The sequence below is a fragment of the Muscardinus avellanarius genome (assembly GCF_963383645.1).
Source record: "Muscardinus avellanarius genome assembly, chromosome: 19".
NCBI lineage: Eukaryota > Metazoa > Chordata > Mammalia > Rodentia > Gliridae > Muscardinus > Muscardinus avellanarius.
In genome coordinates this window covers 44,645,633-44,667,229 of record NC_137805.1, presented here as the reverse complement: position 1 = coordinate 44,667,229, position 21,597 = coordinate 44,645,633, and the positions used below count along the sequence as shown (strand labels likewise).

General features: G+C 40.6%; 1 protein-coding gene across 1 annotated transcript in view; it reads left to right on the top strand.

The window, feature by feature from the left end:
- Positions 1 to 21,597, top strand: part of ITCH (itchy E3 ubiquitin protein ligase) — a gene marked incomplete at its 3' end in the record, with an annotated part of 83,206 nt that overhangs the window by 50,614 nt on the left and 10,995 nt on the right. Inside the window, exons 11-20 of the mRNA XM_080716311.1 lie at positions 1,250 to 1,334; positions 3,349 to 3,477; positions 7,628 to 7,700; positions 9,663 to 9,734; positions 12,031 to 12,119; positions 14,987 to 15,146; positions 15,723 to 15,856; positions 17,991 to 18,131; positions 19,023 to 19,143; positions 19,568 to 19,672. Of these exons, the coding sequence (XP_080572437.1) occupies positions 1,250 to 1,334; positions 3,349 to 3,477; positions 7,628 to 7,700; positions 9,663 to 9,734; positions 12,031 to 12,119; positions 14,987 to 15,146; positions 15,723 to 15,856; positions 17,991 to 18,131; positions 19,023 to 19,143; positions 19,568 to 19,672 (1,109 nt within the window). The remainder of the gene's footprint in view (positions 1 to 1,249; positions 1,335 to 3,348; positions 3,478 to 7,627; positions 7,701 to 9,662; positions 9,735 to 12,030; positions 12,120 to 14,986; positions 15,147 to 15,722; positions 15,857 to 17,990; positions 18,132 to 19,022; positions 19,144 to 19,567; positions 19,673 to 21,597) is intronic.

Genomic DNA, 21,597 nt, shown 5'->3' with positions numbered 1-21,597 from the left:
TCTCTGCATTGCTGAAAGCCTTGTTAAGTAGCTAAGGCTGGCTGCAAACCTTTGATCCTCCTGTCTCAGCCTTCTAAGTACTGGAATTGCAAGTGTGTGTCACCATGCCCAGCTTGTTATTAACTTTTATTTTGCCTCATGTTAGTTTCTAAAAGAAAAAAAAAATTCTGGCCCTGGAATCTGAATTTTCATGTCAGATAAAAGATGAATATATGCTCAACTGTGCATTCAGGGTACTATATTTTTGTTATAAAAATTGTTTGGGCCGGGCATGGTGGTGCACGCTTGTAATCCCTGCGCTTGGGAGGCGAGACAGGAGGATCGCATTGATTCGGAGCCAGCTTCTCTGGCTTAAGAGACCCTGTTTCCAAGTAAAAATATAAAAATAGGTCTGGGAGTGTAGCCCGGACATAGAAGGGCTTCCAGGAACCCTGGTACCACCAAAAAATAAAAATAAATTGTTTGGGGCCGGGCGTGGTGGTGCACGCTTGTAATCCCAGCATTCGGGAGGCTGAGACTGAAAGATTGTGGTTCATGGACAGCCTCAGCTACTTAGTGAGGCCCCTGCAACTCAGTGAGACCCTGTGTCAAAATAAAGAATAAAAAATAGGGCAGGGGGGTGTAGCTTGGAGGTCAAATGCCTCTGGGTTCCACCCTAAGACCTGCAAAAAAATAAAAAGAAATTGTTTGGGAGCTGGAGGAATAGCTCTGTGGTAGAACACATGCTTAGTGGAGATCCTGGGTTCAATTCTTAGTCCCACAAAAAAAGTACAGTGTAATGAAGTTACATACAAAAAGCTAAAGGACTTACTTAGTTGCTATAAGTTTGACTGAGCTGAAAGATTCTATGGGCAGGACATTGTGAATTAAGTCTTTAGTTTCTGGATATAATTTTGTGTGTGTGTGTGTGTGTGTGTGTGTGTGTGTGTGTGTGTGTGTGTTACTGGGACTTGAATCCAGGGGCATTCTACCTCTGAGCTATACCTTGTGCCTTGTTTATTTTTGAAACACGGTCTTACTAAGTACCTGAAGCTGGCCATGAACCCATGATCTTCCTGTCTCAGCCTCCCAAGTACTAGGATTACAAGTGTGCACTACCTTGCCTGGCTCTAACTCCAGCCCTTTTAAAGATGTGATGTAGAAACCATAAAATTAATAATGCAGTGAGATGGAGAAATTCTGTTGAGTTTGAGGGAAAAGACAATGCCAAATTAATACTTTGCTATTTTTTTTTATTTGTATAATAAAGAGAAGAGAACTGACACCAACGGCAGAGTATACTTTGTCAACCACAACACTCGAATCACACAATGGGAAGACCCCAGAAGTCAAGGGTAAGAACTTTTAGTTACTAGTGTATTTGTACTCTCTTTTTTTGTTGTTGTTTATTTGTTTGTTTGTTTGTTTGTTTGCTTTGGTACTGTGAATTGAACCCAGGAGCTATACCCCCAGCTCTACTTACATTTTTTTTTCCATATGGGGATGAAACCCAGGAGCACTCTACCTCCAAGCTACACACCTAGCCCTATTTTTTATTCTTTATTTTGAAACAGGGTCTCACTAAGTAGCAGAATGCCTGCCCTCTAAGGAGCTGAGGCTGGCCATGAACCTACAATCCTGTCTCAGCCTCCCAAGTACTGGGATTACAAGTGTGCGCCACCACGCCTGGCTGCTCTATTTACTTTTTTTTTTTTTTTTTTTTTTTTTTTTGGTGGTGCTGGGGTTCCTGGAAGCCCTTCTACCTCCGGACTACACTCCCAGACCTAATTTTACATTTTTATTTGGAAACAGGATCTCCTAAGCCAGCGCGCACGGCTGGCTTCGAACCTGTGTGATCCTCCTGTCTCTGCCTCCCAAGCACGGGGATTACAAGCGTGTGCCGCCATGCCCGGCCCTCTATTTACTTTTTGATTTTGAAACAGGATCTCACTAAGTTCCCGAGGGCCTTACTTAGTTGCCAAGGCTGGACTCGAACCCTGATCCTCATATCTCAGCCCCCCCCAGCACTCGGATTATAGGTGTGTGCCACCACGCCTGGCATCATATACATGGTTATCTCCATTTTATGGATGAAGAAAATGAATTTGAGCTGGTGTGATGGCTCACACTTGTAATCCCAGTACTTGTGAGGCAGACACAGGAGGATCATAGGTCTTGGCCAGCCTCAGCTACTTAATGAGTCCCTCCAAAACTTGGTGAGACCCTGTTTCAAAATAAAGAATAAAATATAGGGTTTGGGATGTAGCTTGGAGGTAGATTGCCCCTTGGGCCAATCCCCAGTACCACCCAAAAAAGAAAATTAAATTGAGTTTGAGTAGCTTGCCCAGGATCACAGAGTTTTCAAGATATAAAGATAAGTATTAACTAAATGAGTAGGAATATTTTATAACGAACTTTGAGTTGCTTTAACAGAAAAGTGATTTGGGTCAAAGGCTTCACTTAGAGGTGAGACAGATTATGTCTTGATTAGGGACATGATGAAGAGGCATATGCCATGAAGTCACAGGATTGATAGAAGGAATGGAAGGTTTGGCTACAGAGATAAATCCAAAAAGGAACATTGAGGCCAGGGAGTAGAGGCGAGTGAACACCAGACAGAGGAGTGTAGATGTTAATGTAATGGTAGAACAATAGTAGCATTTCAAAGGGAAAGTTAATTTGATGAGATTTCCATTATAGAAAGATACTATGTTAGCAATATCAGTATGAGAGTAGGACCAGAGTAGTAACTCAGAGCAGGAAAACATTTAGGCAGATGTTGAGAAAGTTTACAAGAGAGGGAAATAAATCCCAAGTGAGGTGTTGGAGATTGAAAACAGGGATGAATGTAAAGACTTTCAAGGCAGAATGAGCAGAGCTTTGTTACCGTGAGATGCTTAAGGTGGGTTATTAGGTCGTTGAGGAATCATAAGCCATAGGTTTTTAATGTATTTTAATGATGAGTTTTATGTTTTGTAGGCTGTCCAGATAGAGATGTCCTAGTACACAACTGAAAATCTTGGGCTAAATGGTTTTCTGAAAGTTTTGTTTTGTTTTGTTTTTTGTGGTACTAGGGATGGAACCCAGAGGCCTTCTACCTCCAGGCTACACTCCCAGACCTATTTTATATTTTATTTGGAGACAGGGGCTCTTAAACCAGCTGAGGCTGGTTTCGAACCTGCGTGATCCTCCTGTCTCAGCCTCCCAAGCGCAGGGATTACAAGCGTGTGCCACCACGCTCAGCTTCTGAAAGATTTTATATTACATTATTTTATATCTATGGGTATTTTTAGTTTTTGTACTTAGCTAACAAGTAACTCTTTAAAAAAAAAAAAAAACTTTTTTGTTTCTATTTTTTCTGTTTTATAGTCAATTAAATGAAAAGCCCTTACCTGAAGGCTGGGAAATGAGATTCACAGTGGATGGAATTCCATATTTTGTCGACCACAACAGAAGAACCACCACCTATATAGATCCCCGCACAGGAAAATCTGCCCTGTAAGTTTTCGTTATGTTGTGGATTAAAAGTAAAACTGATGTCTCAGATTTTGATAAAAATATCTGAATTATCAAGGAATAGAATCTTACTCTATTTTCTCTTTCCTTCCTTCCATTCTTTTCTATTCCATTACTAGAGATTGCACCCATGAACACTCTACCACTGAGCTATATCTTCAGTGTAGTGTTTAATTTTATTTTGAGACAAGATACTGCTAAGTTGCCTAGTGTGGCCTCAAACTTGAGATCTTCCTACATCAGCCTCCCAAGTAGCGGAGATGACAGGTGTGAATCACTACATCTGACTTACTTTTTTTTTTTTTTTTTTTTTTTGCGGTTCTGGGGATGTAACCCAGGGGCATTATACCTCCGAGCTATAGCCCCTGCCCTATTTTTTATTCTTTATTTTGAAACCGGGTCTCACTGAGTTGCAGAGGGCCTCACTAAGTAGCTGAGGCTGTCCGCGAACTGCGATCCTCCGGTCTCAGCCTCCTGAATGCTGGGATTACAAGCGTGCGCCACCACGCCCGGCTTGGTTTACTCTTCTTGAATTGACTTACCAAATAGGTCTCTGTGCACCAAGTCCTCTGCCATACTTTTTTCTTTTCTTTCTTTTTATTTATTTTTATTTATTTATTTTTTGTGGTGCTAGGGATGGAACCCAGGGGCATTCTACCTCTGAGCTACACCCCCAGCCCTATTTTTTATTCTTTTTTTTTTTTTTTTTTTTTTTTTTTGGTGGTAGTGGTACTGGGGTTCCTGGAAACCCTTCTACCTCCGGGCTACACTTCCAGACCTATTTTATATAGTTTTTTGGAAACAGGGTCTCTTAAGCAAGCAAGGCTGGCTTCGAACCTGTGCAATCCTCCTGTCTCCGTCTCCCAAGCGCGGGGATTACACAAGTGTGCGCCACCACGCCCAGCATTTATTTTGAAAGAGTCTCACTAAGTTGTGGAGGACCTCACTAAATAGCTGAGGCTGGCCACAAATATCTATATATAATTATGATTCACTTAAGGAATATTCACTTGAGGATATAGTCAGAGAAATGTATCATTGCACAAACATCATAGATTTTACATACACAAACTTACATGGCTTAGTCTACAATACACCTAGTATACACCTAGGCTATATGGTATACACGCCTAGCCTAGCTGACACAGTCTGTTGCTCCTGGCACCACCATGATGATCAAAGCACCAATTTAAAATCAAGCACAGGAGAAAATTATCCAATCAAGAGGCAGTAAACACAAGATGTGTAAGGCTGCTGCCAGCATAATGTGGCATACCATTTTACAGTAAGCTTTGTTTTTACGTAAGTAGGAGTACACTCTAAAGTGTACTAAAATAGTAGTGTCATACATAAGCCAGTAACAGTCTCTATTATAACCACCACATATTATACACTTTAATAATTGTGTGTGCTATACCTTTCTATGACTGGCAGTAGAGTAGGTTTGCTTTACACCAGCAGCACCACAGACATTTGAGTAATATATTGTGCTGTGCTGTTACGATGGCTACAACAACCCTAGGCAATGGGAGGTTTTCAGTTCCTTTACACTGTTATGAGACCGTTGCCATCCATGTGGACCCCTGATGACTGAAATTTCACTGGGCCACACATGGCTGTACCCAGTCTGTGATTTAAAGCTCCCAGGACAGCCTTTTTAGATTGGATAGTGCCTTTTCATCTATGAACGTTTGGATTTTTATTTAATTATTTTTTTGCAGTACTGGGATGGAACCCAGGGGCATTCTTCCTATGAGCTACACTCCCAGCCCTATTTTTTGTTCTTTATTTTGAAATGACACAGGGTTTCACTGAGTGGCAAAGGGCCTCACTAGGTAGCTGAAGCTGTCCTCGAACTGTGATCCCAGTGCTGGGATTCCAAGCATGCGCCAACACACCCGGCTTTCAGGAAGAGATTCTGACAAAATCCAAAACAAGTTTATGATAAACTCTTAGCTACCTTGGAAACTTTCTTAGCCATAAAAAGATATTTACAAAAGAACTACCAGCAACATCACACTTAATGGTGAAGATACTCCAAATGATGAAGAATAAGACAAGGATGTTTACTGTTACTGCTGCCATTCAGCATTGTATTGGTAGTTCTAGCCAGAGAAATAAAAGATAAAGATTGAAAAGGAAGATGTAAAACTGTCTTCATTTCTCACAAAAGATATTATTTTATATATATACATAAAATGCTAAGGAGTATAGAAAAAAAACTACTATATCTTGTAAGTGAAATTAACAGTGTTCCAGGATACAAAGTCATTACACAAAATCCGTTAAGCAGGGTGTGATGGCACGTACTTGGAAGGCTTAGATAGGAAGATTGCAGGTTGAAGCTAGTCTCAGCAACTTACCAAGACCCTGTTTCAAAATAGCAAAAATTTAAAAAGGGTTTGAGTATAGCTTAGAGGTAGAATGCCCCTGAGTTCAACCCCTAGAACAAACAAACAAAAATTCATTTGTATTTCTATATCAAAATATATTCAACATTTAGAAAATGAAATTAAGAACAGTGAAGGGCCAGGCTAGTGGTATACACTTGTAATCCAGTACTTATACTCTTACGACACCCTAAGATGGAGACAGGAAACTACAGGTTCAAGCATAGCCTCAGCAAATTAGTGAGACTCTGTTTCAAAATATAAAAATAAAAGTTGGCCCGGCTTGGTGGCAATGCTTGTAATCCAAGTATTTGGGAGGATGAGCCTAGAGGATCCCAGGTTCATGGCCAGCCTCAGGAACTTAGTGAGGCCTCCTGCAACTTAGTGTTTCAACGTAAACCTATTTCAAGATTTTAAGAAAATGAAATGGGGCTAGAGATGTAGCTCAGAGGTAGAATGCTTCTGTGTCTACTTCCTAGTGACTGACACACACACACACACACACACACACACACACACACACACACACACAAATAAATAGCTGGCCATGGTGGCGCATGCTTGTAATACCAGCACCTGGGAGGCTGAGACAGGAGGATCGTAAGTTTGCGGACAGCCTCAGCAACTTGTGAAGCCCTCTGCAATTTAGTGAGACCCTGTTTCAAAATAAAGAATAAAAAATCGAATTGAGGATGGTGCTCAGAAGTAGAATGCCCCTGGGCTCAATCCCCAGTACCACAAAATATATATACATACATACATACATACATACATACATACATACATACAGGAAGATGGAAGGTTCAAAGCCAGCCTCAGCAATTTAGCAATACTCTCAGAAACCCAGCGAGACTCTTGTTTCAAAATAAAAAATGAAATAGGGCCTGAGATGTAGCTCAAAGGTAGAATGCCCCTGGATTCAATCGCCAGTATCTCCCCCCACCAAAAAAAAAAAAAGTAGTAGTCTCAGGGTAGGTTTCTTTTTCTTTTTCTTTCTTCTTTTTCTTTATTTTGAAACATAGTCTCACTGAGTTGCAAAGGGCCTAAGTAGCTGAGGCTGGCTGTGAACCGCGGTCCTTCTGTCTCAGCTTCCCAAGTGCTGGGGTCACAAGCGTGCACCACCACGCCTGGCTCTAGGTTTCGTTCTCTTCTATCATCCCAGAGTATGTGTCCATCTTCACTGGTGTGTGATAGCTGCTGAGACTGTCAAAATTATACTCTACACTGGTATACAAAGGAAGGACAAATTGGAATGGGGAAAAAGCAAAAATAGAAAACCCCTTTTAGCTGTCTCTGACCTCTTTAAAAGGAACCTTCCTGCATGTCTCAGTAGCGCTTCCACTTAAAGCTCACTAACCAGACCTAAATTCACATGAAAACCTGAGAAACGTGGCCTTTACCTAACCTAGGTAACTTTCTGCCTAGATGACTGCAGAGAGTTCATTTAAGGACAAAGCACAGCCAATATTTTCAGATAGATCTCCCTTACATAGTCTTATTTGATTTGGCCCTTTATAACAGAAAATCCCACAACAGTGACTTCAACAATATCAATTTTTTTTTCCCCTTCAAAATGCTCCTGGGCAAACATTTAACCAACAATAAAGCATAGTTATGTTTGGAATGTGCTGTACTGAATAGTTTTTAACTTGACTGCTAAGAACTAAAGGGTGTTTGATATCCTCCAATATTATCTTTTATAAACAACTATATATGTCATGTTAACCTTTGTTCTTCCTCAGGGACAATGGACCCCAGATAGCCTATGTTCGGGACTTCAAAGCAAAGGTTCAGTATTTCCGGTTCTGGTGTCAGGTTAGTATCTCTGTATTCCCTTTCTTTTGTTAAGTTGCTTATATTACACAGCAGTTGTGGAAATAATTAACACATAGAAAAACAGACAAAATGGGAAGCACTGGAACCTCCTTTTCCTATTTTTAGGACAAAGAAATATATTTATCTTATCAATTAGATAATTTGAGGCTTCTGTTCAGAAGATTAAGCTTGAAACTTTAAGTTAAAAATTGGCCGGGCGTGGCGCGCTTGTAATCCCAACATTTGGGAGGCTGAGACCAGAGGATCACGGTTCGGGAACAGCCTCCGCTACTTACTGAGGCCCTCTGCAACTCAGTGAGACCCGGTTTCAAAATAAAGAAAAATTGTTTTTGAATTGTCACTTTTCCCGCAGTATCCATTACTTTCAAACTACTTGAATCATCAAACATAACCATTTTCTGATGTATAGATTGTAACCAGAACTGGGTGAGGTGATGCACCCATACATGTGATCCCTATACTTGGGAGGTTGAAACAGGGAGCTTCAAGGCCTGCCTCAGCAATTTAGCAAAACCCTATTTCTTTCTTGTTTTTTTTCTTTTTTTGGTACTAAGGATTGAACCCAGGGGCATTCTACCTCTGAGCTATACCCCCAGCCCTATCTTTTGTCTTTTATTTTGAATCAGGGTCTCACTAAGTTGCGGAGAGCCTCACTAAGCAGCTGAGGCTGGCCACAAACCTATGATCCACCTGTCTGAGGCTCCCATGTACTAGGATTACAAGCATTTGTCACCACACCTGACTGATAAACTACTTTTGATGTCCAAAAACATTACTTGAATTAAGATTTCATGAGGCCGGGCATGGTGGCACACGCTTCTAATCCCAGCATTCGGGAGGCGGAGATTGGAGGATCACGATTCACGACCAGCCTCAGCTAATTAGTGAGGCCCTTTGCAGCTCATTAAGACCCTGTTTCAAAAATAAAAAGACTAGCCAGGCATGGTGACGCACGCTTATAATCCCCGCGCTTGAGAGGCAGAGACAGGAGGATCGCGCAGGTTCAAAGCCAGCCATGCGCGCTGGCTTAGGAGACCCTGTTTCCAAATAAAAATGTAAAAATAGGTCTGGGAGTGTAGCCCAGAGGTAGAAGGGCTTCCAGGAACCCCAGTACCACCAAAAATAAATAAATAAATAAATAAATAAATAAATAAATAAATAAATAGACTAAAAAATAGGGCTAGAGGTGTAGGTTGGAGGTGGCACACGTGTGTAATCCCAGTTCTTGGGAGGCTGAGTCAGGAGAATCACAGGTTCAAGACTAGCCCCAACAAGCCGGGCGTGGTGGCGCACGCTTGTAATCCCAGCATTCGGGAGGCTGAGATCTGGAGGATCGCGGTTCGCGGACAGCCTCAGCTACTTAGTGAGGCCTCTGCAACTCAGTGAGACCCGGTTTCAAAATAAAGAATAAAAAATAGGGCAGGGGCTGTAGCAACCTAACAGTGAGACCCTGTTTCAAAAAAAAAAAATTTTAAAAAGGGCTGAGAGCTCAGAGATAGAATGCCCCTGGGTACAATCACTAGTACCACCTTCTCCCCCACCCCCAAAAAATAATCTAATATAAAAAGAATTCATAAGTTGGACATGGTGATACATGCTTATAATCCCAGTATTTGAGAAGCCGAGAGAGGAGAATTGCAGATTCAAGGATGACATCAGTAACTTAGGCCCTCAGCAACTTAGTAAGACCCTGCTTCAAATTAAAATATAAAATAGGGCTAGAGGTATAGCTCTGAGGTAAAATGCTACTTGGTTGAATCTCCAGCACCCCCCCAAAAAAGAAATCTGTAATCAGCATGAATGTTCACAAACATTACTGAATCTAAATTCATATTCATCGTCTATGAAAGAAAAATTAAGTAAAAGTTTGTTTTCTCTTTTGGTTTTTTGATAGGCATATATTAATGGTGAGAGTTGACTTAAATCATTCTTCTATTTCAGCAACTGGCCATGCCACAGCACATAAAGATTACAGTAACAAGAAAAACGTTGTTTGAGGATTCCTTCCAACAGGTACTATCTCATATTCAGTAATTCATCATCGCCCCTCCTCGGCTGCCAGTCAGCAATACCTATGGTGCTGGCAGTTAACATAGTTTTCTAGATTTTGAACTTTTTCTTTTTGTAGTACTGGGAATGGAACTGGGGGCTTTCTACCTCCGGGCCACACCCCCAGACCTATTTTTATATTATATTATTTGGAAACAGGGTCTCACTAAATAGCTGAGTCTGGCTTCAAAACTGCGGGATCTTCCTGCCTCGGCCCCCCAAGTGCTGGTAGTACAAGCGTGCGCCACCACGCCCGGCTAGATTTTGAACTTTTAACGGCATTCGCATTGCCAGCTACTTCTTACTTGATTTAACATTTAGGAGGATGTACATAGTTTTTTGTGTATTCACGTACCCTATGTGTTTTTGTGATTTTCAGTGTCAGTGTAATATCTCCAATTCTTAATGTAGAGCCGGGCATGGTGGCACATGCCTGTAATCCCAGAATTTAGGAGGCTGAGACAGGAGGATCACAGGAATAAGTGTAGCCTCAGTAAGTAGTGAGATTCTTGTCAACCTAATGAAAGCCTGTTTTAAAAATAAACAGCCTAGCTTGGTGGCACACGCTTGTAATCCCAGTACTTGGAAGGCTAAGACAGGATCATGGGTTCACAGCCAGGCTTAGCTACCTAGTAAAGCCCTCTGCAACTTAGACCCTTTTTCAAAATAAAAAATAAAGCCAGGTGTGTTGGTGCATGCTTGTAATCCCAGTACTTGGGAGGCAAGGCAGGAGGATTACAGGTTCTTGGCCAGCCTCAGCCACTTAGTGAGACCTCTACAACTTAGTGAGACCCTGTTTCAAAATAAAGAATTAAAAATTGAACTGGAGCTAGATGTTTTGGCGCATGCTTATAATCCCAGCATTCAGGAGGCTGAGACCAAAGGATCACTTTTCAGGAACAGCCTCAGCTCCCTCTTAGTAAGGCCCTTTGCAACTCATTGAGACCCTATTTCAAAATAAAGACTTAAAAATAGGGCTAGGGGTGTAGCTCAGAGGAGAATGCCCCTGGATTCCATCCCCAGCACCATAAAGAAAAATAAAAAGGAAATAATCTAAGTTTTGGAGGGCCTTACTTGAGTAGTTTTTCCAGATATGTTTGAGGTCCCACTGAGAATGAGTTTCCAAATTTAACTGAGTTCTTTCTTTCTTTCTTTCTTTCTTTCTTTCTTTCTTTCTTTCTTTCTTTCTTTCTTTCTGGCAGTTAACATAGTTTTCTAGATTTTGAACTTTTTCTTTTTGTAGTACTGGGAATGGAACCGGGGGCTTTCTACCTCCGGGCTATACTCCTAGCCCTATTTTATATTTTTTTGGAAACAGGGTCTCACTAAGTTGCTGAGAACCTCACTAAGTAGCTGAGGCTGGCTTCGAACCTGCCCAATCCTCCTGTCTCAGCCTCCCAAGTGCGGGGATTAGAAACTTGCTCCACCACACCCGGCAAACAGTTCTTTCTATAATCAATGGTTTTCATTCCCAGGTTAACCAATTATTTTGTGTACCCTTGACTGTGAAACGAACCCAAACTTAACCATCCTGTCTACCCTGACAAAAAAAATGTCCCCTAATCTTTGACCATGCCTGCAGTATTCTGTCCTCTGCTGTCCTCTGAGCAGCTGCAATAAGCAGCTTTTATAAAGCTAGTGACACACAACTGCAGTCCCATCTACTCCAGAGGCTAAGACATGATGGTTGCAGGTTCAGTCAGCTCAGACAATTTTGCAACCTGGTTTAAAAAAAAAAAATTAGGGTTGGAAGCAAGGCGTGGTGGCTCATGCTTGTAATCACAGCCCTTGGGAGGCTGGGACAGGAGGATAACAGGTCAAAGCCAACCTTACCTACTTAGTGAAGCCTTCCACAACATGGTGAGACTTTGTTTCCAAATAAATAATTTATAAAAGGGGCTGCGGGTATAGCTCAGAGGTGGAAGGCCCCTGGGTTCAATCACCAATACTGCAAAAATAATAATAATAAAAATGATAATAATAAGGCTTGGAAGTGTAGCTCAGTGGTAAAGTGTTCAACCTGGGTTCAATCCCTAGTACTAACAAGAACAAAACAGTCAATAGTAGCATCATTTACAAGAAAATCATATGTGTATAAAGTATACAGAATACAAATAATGTATGATACATGGAATGTTGTGGAACTTGACATTGGTGTCTATGTCACAGGGAACTTAAATTGCCTGTAATGAAGTGTCACATTTGGAAGTGACAGAATGGTGTTTTTACAGCTGCTCTCACCGATTCTCTTATTTTGTAGATCATGAGCTTCAATCCCCAAGATCTGCGAAGACGTTTATGGGTGATTTTTCCAGGAGAAGAAGGTTTAGATTATGGAGGTGTAGCAAGGTAGTGATAATATGAATACTCAGAACTTAGTTCCTTTCTTCCAAAGGTATCATTGCACTTTGCTTGCAAGTATTATTTTCTCAATCTTATATTTTAGGCAAATGAAATATAACAAAATTTCAACAAACATTAATTCAGGACTTTCTTCTAAGATACTACTATTTAATTTCCCCCACACCATTCATTTAGTCCTCAGAATAACCTTGTGAAATAGAACTTTACAGATGATGAAATTTAGAGATTCACCTAAGACACATAGTAAATCATCGAGCCTAGATACAGGGTTTGTCATATAACCAGTGACCGTTATTTGGTAAACCACCTCATGTCTGTTTCACCATAGTGAAATTTTCACCTCCACAGAGTGCTGATACAGATAATAGGCACTTAATCCCCAACTAAGAGTAGCAGTTTGCCATGAGAACATAGATGGCTCTATAAAGTAAGGACTAGCAATCTTAATTTTGTTTTCTTCATACTGGAGCTTCTAACCAAACTCTAGAGATAGCCACAAGCAAGAAGTTATTTTGCTGGGCTTTTGTGGTATAGCTCAGTGGTAGAGTATTACCTAACATGCTTGAGAACCTAGCTTCAATCCCCAGTACCACAAAAAAAAAAAAAAAAAAATATATATATATATATATATATATATATATATATATATATATATATATGCTTTATCAACCAGTGTTGGGGCATACACCTGTAATTCCAGTGCTTGGAAGACTGAGACAGGAGGATCATGAGTTCAAGACTGGCCTCAACAACTAGAGACTGTTTCAATAAAAAAATAAACAGCCAGGCATGGTGGCACAAGCTTGTAATTCCAGCTCTTGGGAGGCTGAGACAGGAAGAATACAGTTTTCAGAATAGCCTCAGCAAGTAATAAGACTTTCATCAACCTAGCCAAGACTATTTTTCAGAACAAAAAATAAAATAGGACGCCGGGCGTTGTGGCACACGTTTGTAATCCCCACACTTGGGAGGCGGAGACAGGAGGATCGCGCAGGTTATAAGCCAACCACGCTGGCTTAAGAGACCCTGTTTCCACATAAAAAAGTATTAAAAAATAGGTCTGGGAGTGTAGCCCGTGGGAGTGTAGCCCAGTGGTAGAAGGGCTTCCAGGAACCCCAGAACCACCAAAATAAAATAGGACTAAGGGTGTATCTTGGAGATAGAATACCCCTGGGTTCCATCCCCGGTGCATCAAAGAAAAATAATAAATAAATACGGGCTAGAGAGTGTAGTTAGGAGGTAGAATGCCCCAGGTTTCCATCCTCAGTACCAGTGCCCCCCCCCAAAAAAAAAGAAAGATAGTTCTTTGCTTATTTTATGTTATTATGACATCTTATAATGTCATACCAGTAAAAATTTATAGAGTAGTGACAGTGTAGAAAGACAAAGGCTTGGGAGTCAGGACTGGATTTAAGCCTCTTTCTACCCTCAGTACTGTGACATAGGGCAAATGTCTTAAAGAATAGACAGGCCGGGCGTGGTGGCGCACGCTGGTAATCCCCGTGCTTGGGAGGCGGAGACAGAAGGATCGCGCAGGTTCGAAGCCAGCCGCGCTGGCTTAAGAGACCCCGTTTCCAAATTTAAAAAGTATAAAATAGGTCTGAGAGTGTAGTCTGGAGGTAGAAGGGTTTCCAGGAACCCCAGTACCACCAAAAAAAGAAAAAAAATAATAGACATATAACTTTGTAGGATAGTTAGGAGGAATAGAAACAGTATTCATTAATGACCTGTTTCTCAGAACCTTAGTCTTTGTGTATTCACTAACTGGTGGCTGCATTTTAGTAGTTATATTGTGTTGCAAAATTCAAATAAAACTATTTCAAATATATGAAGTAATCATAAGAAAGAAATATGAGTGGGAACATTTAATTTTCCACAAGTTAAAGAAAATTTGGGAGGAAGGCAATTAAACCAGACCTAATAGAAAATCAGCTATCAATATTATAGTATAAGCAGCATTTTCACCGGAAACTATGAACTCACGGAAAGAGAAGTCTAGGACCCAAGACTACACCACAGTGTGTTGCCCCAGATCTCTTCTCCAAGGCCCACCCCTGTTACATAGAAACCGAAATCTTATGTTAATATGAATTACTATTTTTGGAGCACTTGAATTTGTAAGAGCCTTTTTCTAATACTCGAAGGGTCAGGATTAAGTACCTATTGCCTCTGTGAAATTAGAATGTTTGCCGGGCGTGGTGGCGCACGCCTGTAATCCCCGCGCTTGGGAGGCAGAGACAGGAGGATCGCGCAGGTTTGAAGCCAGCCGCGCACGCTGGCTTAGGAGACCCTGTTTCCAAATAAAAAATGTAAAAATAGGTCTGGGAGTGTAGCCCGGAGGTAGAAGGGCTTCCAGGAACCCCAGCACCATCAAAAAAAAAAAAAAAATAGAATGTTTTCATATTCCTTAGGGAGTCGTGGCCCTATTGAGGATCACTGTGGGACTCAGTAATACACAGAATATTAAGTGCATTTCAGCCACTCTAATGACCTGAGTCAATAGTGAATTTTAAAGATGCCTGTGTATATAATATCAATTCTAAGACATTTTTACATTTTAATATATCTAGAATTGGGGTGTGTACTAGTTATCGTTAGAAAAAGCCTTAGTGAGTCATTAAATAAAGGTGCCTTTAAAGTCAATGATGTTTTAGATTCTTTGAAATATAATAACAAAGTATAAATATCATTGAAAAATAAATGTGAGTTTGAATGAGGTCATGAAAGTCAATAAGAGACTAGAAAACTACTTCTAGCTTAGATGTGTAGGGTCCTGAGAATTTTGTAGCCCTGCTCTTTGATTTGTTGGTTACTTACAAGATTTTTCATCCTAAATTTTCTTTTGATTTCAGAGAATGGTTCTTTCTTTTGTCACATGAGGTGTTGAACCCAATGTATTGCCTGTTTGAATATGCAGGGAAGGATAACTACTGCTTGCAGATAAACCCTGCTTCTTACATCAATCCAGATCATCTGAAGTATTTTCGTTTTATTGGCAGATTTATTGCCATGGTAAGTACAGGCAGAGTAGTGCAGGTTTACTTTGTTGATTTAATAATATATATTTTTTATTGCGGTATTGGGTATGGAACCCAGGGGCATTTTATCTTCAAGCTACACCCCAGCCCTATTTTTTATTTTGAAACAGTGTCTCACTGAGTTGCGAAGGGGCCTCACTAAGTAGCTGAGGCTGTCTCAGAACTGCAATCCTCCTGTCTCAGCCTCCCAAATGCTGGGATTACAAGCATGAGCCACCAAGCCTGGCTAATACTAAATATTTTACATGCCATAAAAAACAATATGACGGGAGTTTTTTTTAATGAATTCACTTAACATTTGAAAGAAAATGACTTTTAACTGGGTGTAGTGACACACACTTGTAATCCCAGCACTTGGAAGGCTGAGACAGGAGGATCGCGCAGGTTAACAACTTAGTGAGACCCTATTTCCAAATAAAATATAAAAAAGGTCTGGGAGTGTAGCCCAGAGGTAGGAGGCCCCTGGGTTCCATCCCCAGTACCACAAAAAAAAAAAAGAAAGAGAATTTTATAGAAATGATCTTAATGACATTGTTCTCTTTTTGTATAGGCCCTGTTCCATGGGAAATTCATAGACACGGGTTTTTCTTTACCATTCTATAAGCGTATCTTAAACAAACCAGTTGGACTTAAGGATTTAGAATCTATTGATCCAGAATTTTACAATTCTCTCATCTGGGTTAAGTAAGTTTCTGTTTACATTTAATTTATTAAAACATAATGTGCTTTAATTATGGTATTAGTGGAGCCAGGCGTGGTGGCGCACGCTTGTAATCCCAGCATTCGGGAGGCTGAGACGGAAGGATCGTGGTTCGCAGACAGCCTCAGCTACTTAGTGAGGCCCTCTGCAACTCAGTGAGACCCGGTTTCAAAATAAAGAATAAAGAAAAAAATAGGGCAGGGAGTGTAACTCGGAGGTCGAATGCTCCTGGGTTCCATCCCCAGACCCGCAAAAAAAAAAAAATTATGGTATTAGTACCTTATCCATACTATAGACATATGATTGGCTAATTGAATTTAAATGATTGGCTAATTGAATTTAAATGATCGGTATATCAAAACTGTCTCATTGTTCAGTGCCACAGACTTTTTGCTCAGTTGGGGGCACGAGTCCACTCGCGATTGATCTCAGAAAAGATGGGGAAGGATAGGGTGATGTACTGCAGATTCTTATCTGCAGCGATTCTTTCCCTTCTAATTTCTATAAGTTCCTATTAGCGGCGCTTCTGAAAAGAACCTGACATGGATCAATGCTTCTTGTGCAATCAAACACTTTATTATAGACACAAGATTTTTTATATATTCCCATCTCCCAGTGATTCTCTAGTAAAAAAGGGCAAAACACCCAAGGTATAGTAGAGATATACACATGCAGATTACCAACCCTGAACAAGTCAAAAGTAAGGCCGGTGATATCACAGGTCTTTGTGATTGAAATCAGTCCCATTACCCCAGGTGGGTCTTGTGCTCGAATTAGCCCCTTTGGCCTTGCAGCTGCAGAGGCTTTTAATAGGCTAATTCCAGAAGAACAAAAGTCACACCCAAAATCACTTAGGAGTCCAGTTTTTAAGAGTTTTTCTTTAACCCTTTCGGAACTTTTATTCCTAGGGCTTAGTCCAATGTCCTTCTCTATCTAGCAATCTCCTTTGAGCTGAATGGGGGACGAAGTCCGAGATTCCAGCTTTCATATAGTTGACATAGGGAAATCCGTGTTTCTTTATGATGATTTAGAGAATTTCGATGAATGTCTGCTGGATTTTGTCTGCAATACAATCTGCTGTCTGAAAGCTTAAGCAAACTCATAACACAGTTTAGCAGGTAAACACCAAGAAATAATATGAAGTTTTTAGATTTAGTTATCAGATATACTTCCTTAGCTGTGAAACACTTTTCCCCAAACAATAGGCTTATTAGAAACCTATTCATCTTATAAATAATCCATATTCCTGTCCCAGACCCCTTGGCAATATCCTTTCCTTGGCCATGTGGCGCCTCTCCCGTGGTGCCTCTCCCATCTCAGGCAGGGCTCATACTGGGTGTAAAGGTCAAGAATCTTCCTAGCCTTCAGCTCCATTGTATTGGGCAGTATTAGTTGCTCATAAACTGGGTTGCCTTGATGTTACACCCAACGTTTGTCTTCCCATATCTGGGCAGGATCACAAAGAGAGGTAAATAGAGGCATCGGGTCGCCTCCCCCTCTAGGTTAGTTAGTGTTTAGGTTGAGTGTTTAGGTTGAAGGTCAGAGATTGAGAGGAAATCTGCGTTTGTAATTACTGACTGGAATGCCACCACAGCATCTAATTTCTAACTAAGTTCTATTACCATTTGAACAAAGCCAAGGACATTTAGAGGTTTGGACAAATTACCAGAAATTTTATTTTCCACGGACTCAGTTTCTCTCACAGTCCTGATCTTACACCACCGGAGCAATTCATGTGGAGAGTTAAAAGAATCATTACTAAAAGAATAATAGTTATGAAAGAATATCTAAAAGTGGAGAGTACTTTCAGCCAGCGATCACACCTTCTCTAGGGGCTATTTCTCACTTTGAGATTTTGCCTATGGACTGCATGAATAATAATAATGCAGATGCCGAGAGGGTGTGGCTGTAGCTGGTATCTGCAGTTCAGAGTGGTAAATTTTATAAAAGTATGCCCAAGGTCTTAGGTAGTAATATAGTAATTTCAGAGCATAATCTTCTTATTTTGTTGTTAAAGCTTAATGTTAATTATTTTAGACTAGAGGCTTCAGTTTTAAAACTTTTGAATTATGTTTGAATTTGTGGACATAACAAATAGTGCCGATTTCATTTGTGCAGAGAAAACAATATTGAGGAATGTGGTTTGGAAATGTACTTTTCCGTCGATAAAGAAATTCTAGGTGAAATTAAGAGTCATGATTTGAAACCCAATGGTGGCAATATTCTTGTAACAGAAGAAAATAAAGAGGAATACATCAGGTAAGAGAGGGTGTCCTCTTGTCATTGTTTAGCATTTCTGTTTATAATTACCTACCAGTACTTGCATCATTTAAACAATTTTTGCCTTTGTACAACCTTTATTCTATGTAAGTAGTTATTTCTCATGTCTAGTTTCAGCTCAAAAGTGGGAGTTTCAAGAGTACAAATTATTTATTTCTTTTTTCTTTTTTTTTTATAGTACTGGGGTTCCTGGAAGCCCTTCTACCTCTGGGCTACACTCCCAGACCTATTTTTACATTTTTATTTGGAAACAGGGTCTCCTAAGCCAGCGCACGCGGCTGCCTTTGAACCTGCGCGATCCTCCTGTCTCAGCCTCCCAAGCGTGGGGATTACAAGCGTGCACCACCACGCCCGGCTTTATTTTATTTATTTTCTATGTGTATGTAGAACCCAGGGACAATCAGTCTACCTCAGATACACCCACCACATATTCATTTTTTATTATTTATTTTTATTGATTGATTGATTGATTGATTTTGCAGTACTAGCGATTGAACCCAGGGGAATTCTACCTCCAACCTACACCCCCCAGCCCTATTTTTTTATTCTTTATTTTGAAATAGAGTCTCACTAAGTTGCAGAAGGTCTCACAAAGTAGCTGATGCTGGCCTTGAACCTGCAATTCTCCTGTCTCAGCCTTCCAAGTGCTAGGATTACAGATGTGCACCACCATGCTTGGCTTTTATTTTGTATTTTGAAACAAGTCTCAACTAAGTTGCTGAGGCTGTCATCGAGCCTGTGGTCCTCCTGTCTCAGCGTCCCAAGTACAGGAATCCCTTTTTGTTGTGATAATAGTGTAGTTATAATCTTATGAGACTTATACTCAGAATTTAAAGGTAAAACCTAATCTGCCTGTTATTTATTTGCCAGAATGGTAGCTGAGTGGAGGTTGTCTCGAGGTGTTGAAGAACAGACACAAGCTTTCTTTGAGGGCTTCAATGAAATCCTTCCCCAGCAGTATTTGCAGTACTTTGATGCAAAGGAATTAGAGGTGATGAATTTTTCTTTATTCCCATGCCAAATGTTAGTAAATAATGCCTTTAGATTACTTTCAACTCAGAATTTCCCATCTCTACAGAGGCAGTAGCATTCTTTATGCTGATAAAATGACTTCAAGCATCTTCAGTGGTTAAAGGAAGCCATAATTTTTTCAAAGATGAAAGAAAGTCATTACTTCTCAAAAAGTGATACTGTTAAGGCTTCTCTACAATTAAATGACATGTTCCCCTAAATATATATGTGTATACCATACATGGAAACTAACCTTCCTAAGTACTTTTATATAATTCTTGATGCAAAACCAAAGCCTGTTGATTAGATTCTAAAGTTATTTATTTGTTTGTTTATTTATTTATTTATTTATTTATTGGTACAGTTATCTGAAGAAACCGTTTTGTCTTTTTCAATCCCTAAAGGTCCTTTTATGTGGAATGCAAGAGATTGACTTGAATGACTGGCAAAGACATGCCATTTACCGTCATTATACCAGGACCAGTAAACAAATCATGTGGTTTTGGCAGGTTGGTGTCTAAATTTATTTCTATTGGTAGACAAAGCATAATTATTTTTTTTAATTTACCACAATGAGTAACAACAAAATATACAAAATATACCCTATGTATTGTAATCATGTGTTATACAAATGAGCATACATTGAACAGCATCCTGTTTTGTCTTGTTTTGTTTTTCTGGTACTGGGGCTTGACCCCAGGGGCATTCTACCTCCAAGCTATACTCTTGGCCCTGTTTTTTATTCTTTATTTTGTTTTGTTTTTTGTTTTTGCGGTACTGGGGATGGAACTCAGGGGCATTCTACTTCTGAGCTACACCTCCAGCCCTAGTGTTTAGTCTTTTTATTTTTGAAGCAGGTCTCACTGAGTTGTAAAGGGCCTCACTAAGTAGCTGAGGTGTCCCCAAACCTTGATCTTCTGCTCTCTGCCTCCTGAGTCCTGGGATTACAAGTGTGCGCCACAGCGCCTGGCTTTTATTCTTTATTTTGAAAAAGGTCTCACTCAGTTGCAAAGGACCTCACTAAGTAGCTGAGGCTGGCCACAAACCTGTAATCCTCCTATCTCAACCTCCCATGTACTGGGATTTTACTTTGAGACAGGTTCTTGCTAAGCTTCCCAGGATGGCCTCAAACTTAATCCTCTTGCCTTAGTTTCCTGAGTCACTGAGGTACAGGTATATGCCACTGTGCTCGGCCTCTGCATTTGATTTAAATCCTTTTGGAATTTTATATAGCTGTAAATACATTCTCCATCATTCATATTTCATTAAGAATTGAATGAAGCCAGAGTGGGAGACTGAGACAGGAGGATCGCGGTTCAAGGACAGCCTCAGCTACCTAGTGAGGCCCTTTTCAACTTAGTGAGACCCTGTTTCAAAATAAAGAATAAAAAATAGGGCTGGGCATATAGCTCAGAGATAGAATGCCCCTAGGTTCCATCCCCAGTACTGCCAAAAAAAAAAAAAAAAAAATTAAAGAATGAGGCTGGGCGTGGTGGTACACACCTATAATCCCAGTTCTTGGGAGACTGAGACATAATAGAACACAGGTTTAAAACCCTGTACAGGAAAGAAGGAAGGGAGGGGCAGAGGGAGAGAGAAGGAAGAAAATTAGAATTATATGATGTTCAGGTGGCAAAAGCTAAGAAACCTGGTTTAAAATCATAAGAGCATCTCTGAATAAAATGTCTACTATACTCCAAATGTGGTAGCCTGTGCTTGTAATTCTGATACTTGAGAGGAGGATCACAGTTTGCTGCTAGCCTCAGCAACTTGATGAGGCCCTCTGTAACTGGTGAGATCCTGTTTCAAAATAAAAAATAAAATAGGGCTGGGGTGTATCAGGGTAGAATGCTCCAGGGTTTCATCATCAGTGCGTGCGTGTTCTCTCTCTCTCCCTCCCCCTCCCTCCATCCCTCCCTTCCTCTCTCCCTTCCTCCATCCCTCCCTCTCTCTCTCTCTCCCTCTCTTTCCCTCCCTCCCCCCTCTCCCCCTTTCTCCCTTCTCTCCTTCTCTCTCCCTCTCTCCCCCATAAGAACGTGAAAAATGCTCGACATCATTAGGCATTAGGGAAAGACAGCACAGTGAGATATCACTTCATATTCATTAGTATTATCCAAAAGAGGACACTTTTGTGAGGATGTGGGGAGAAATTGAAAGCCCTCATGCCTTGTTGATGTGAGTAAAATAATACTCCACTATGGAAATTAGCTTGGCAGTTTTTCAAAAACTTAAATGTGAAATTAACATCTGATCCAGCAATTCAACTTCAAAAAAATTTAAAACACAGATCCAAAGACTGCAGTATACCAGTTTTATAGCAGTATTATTCAGGATCATCAAAAGGTAAAATCAGGCCGGGCGTGGTAGCGCACGCTTGTAATCCCCGCGCTTGGGAGGCTGAGACTGGAGGACTGCGCAGGTTCAAAGCCAGCCT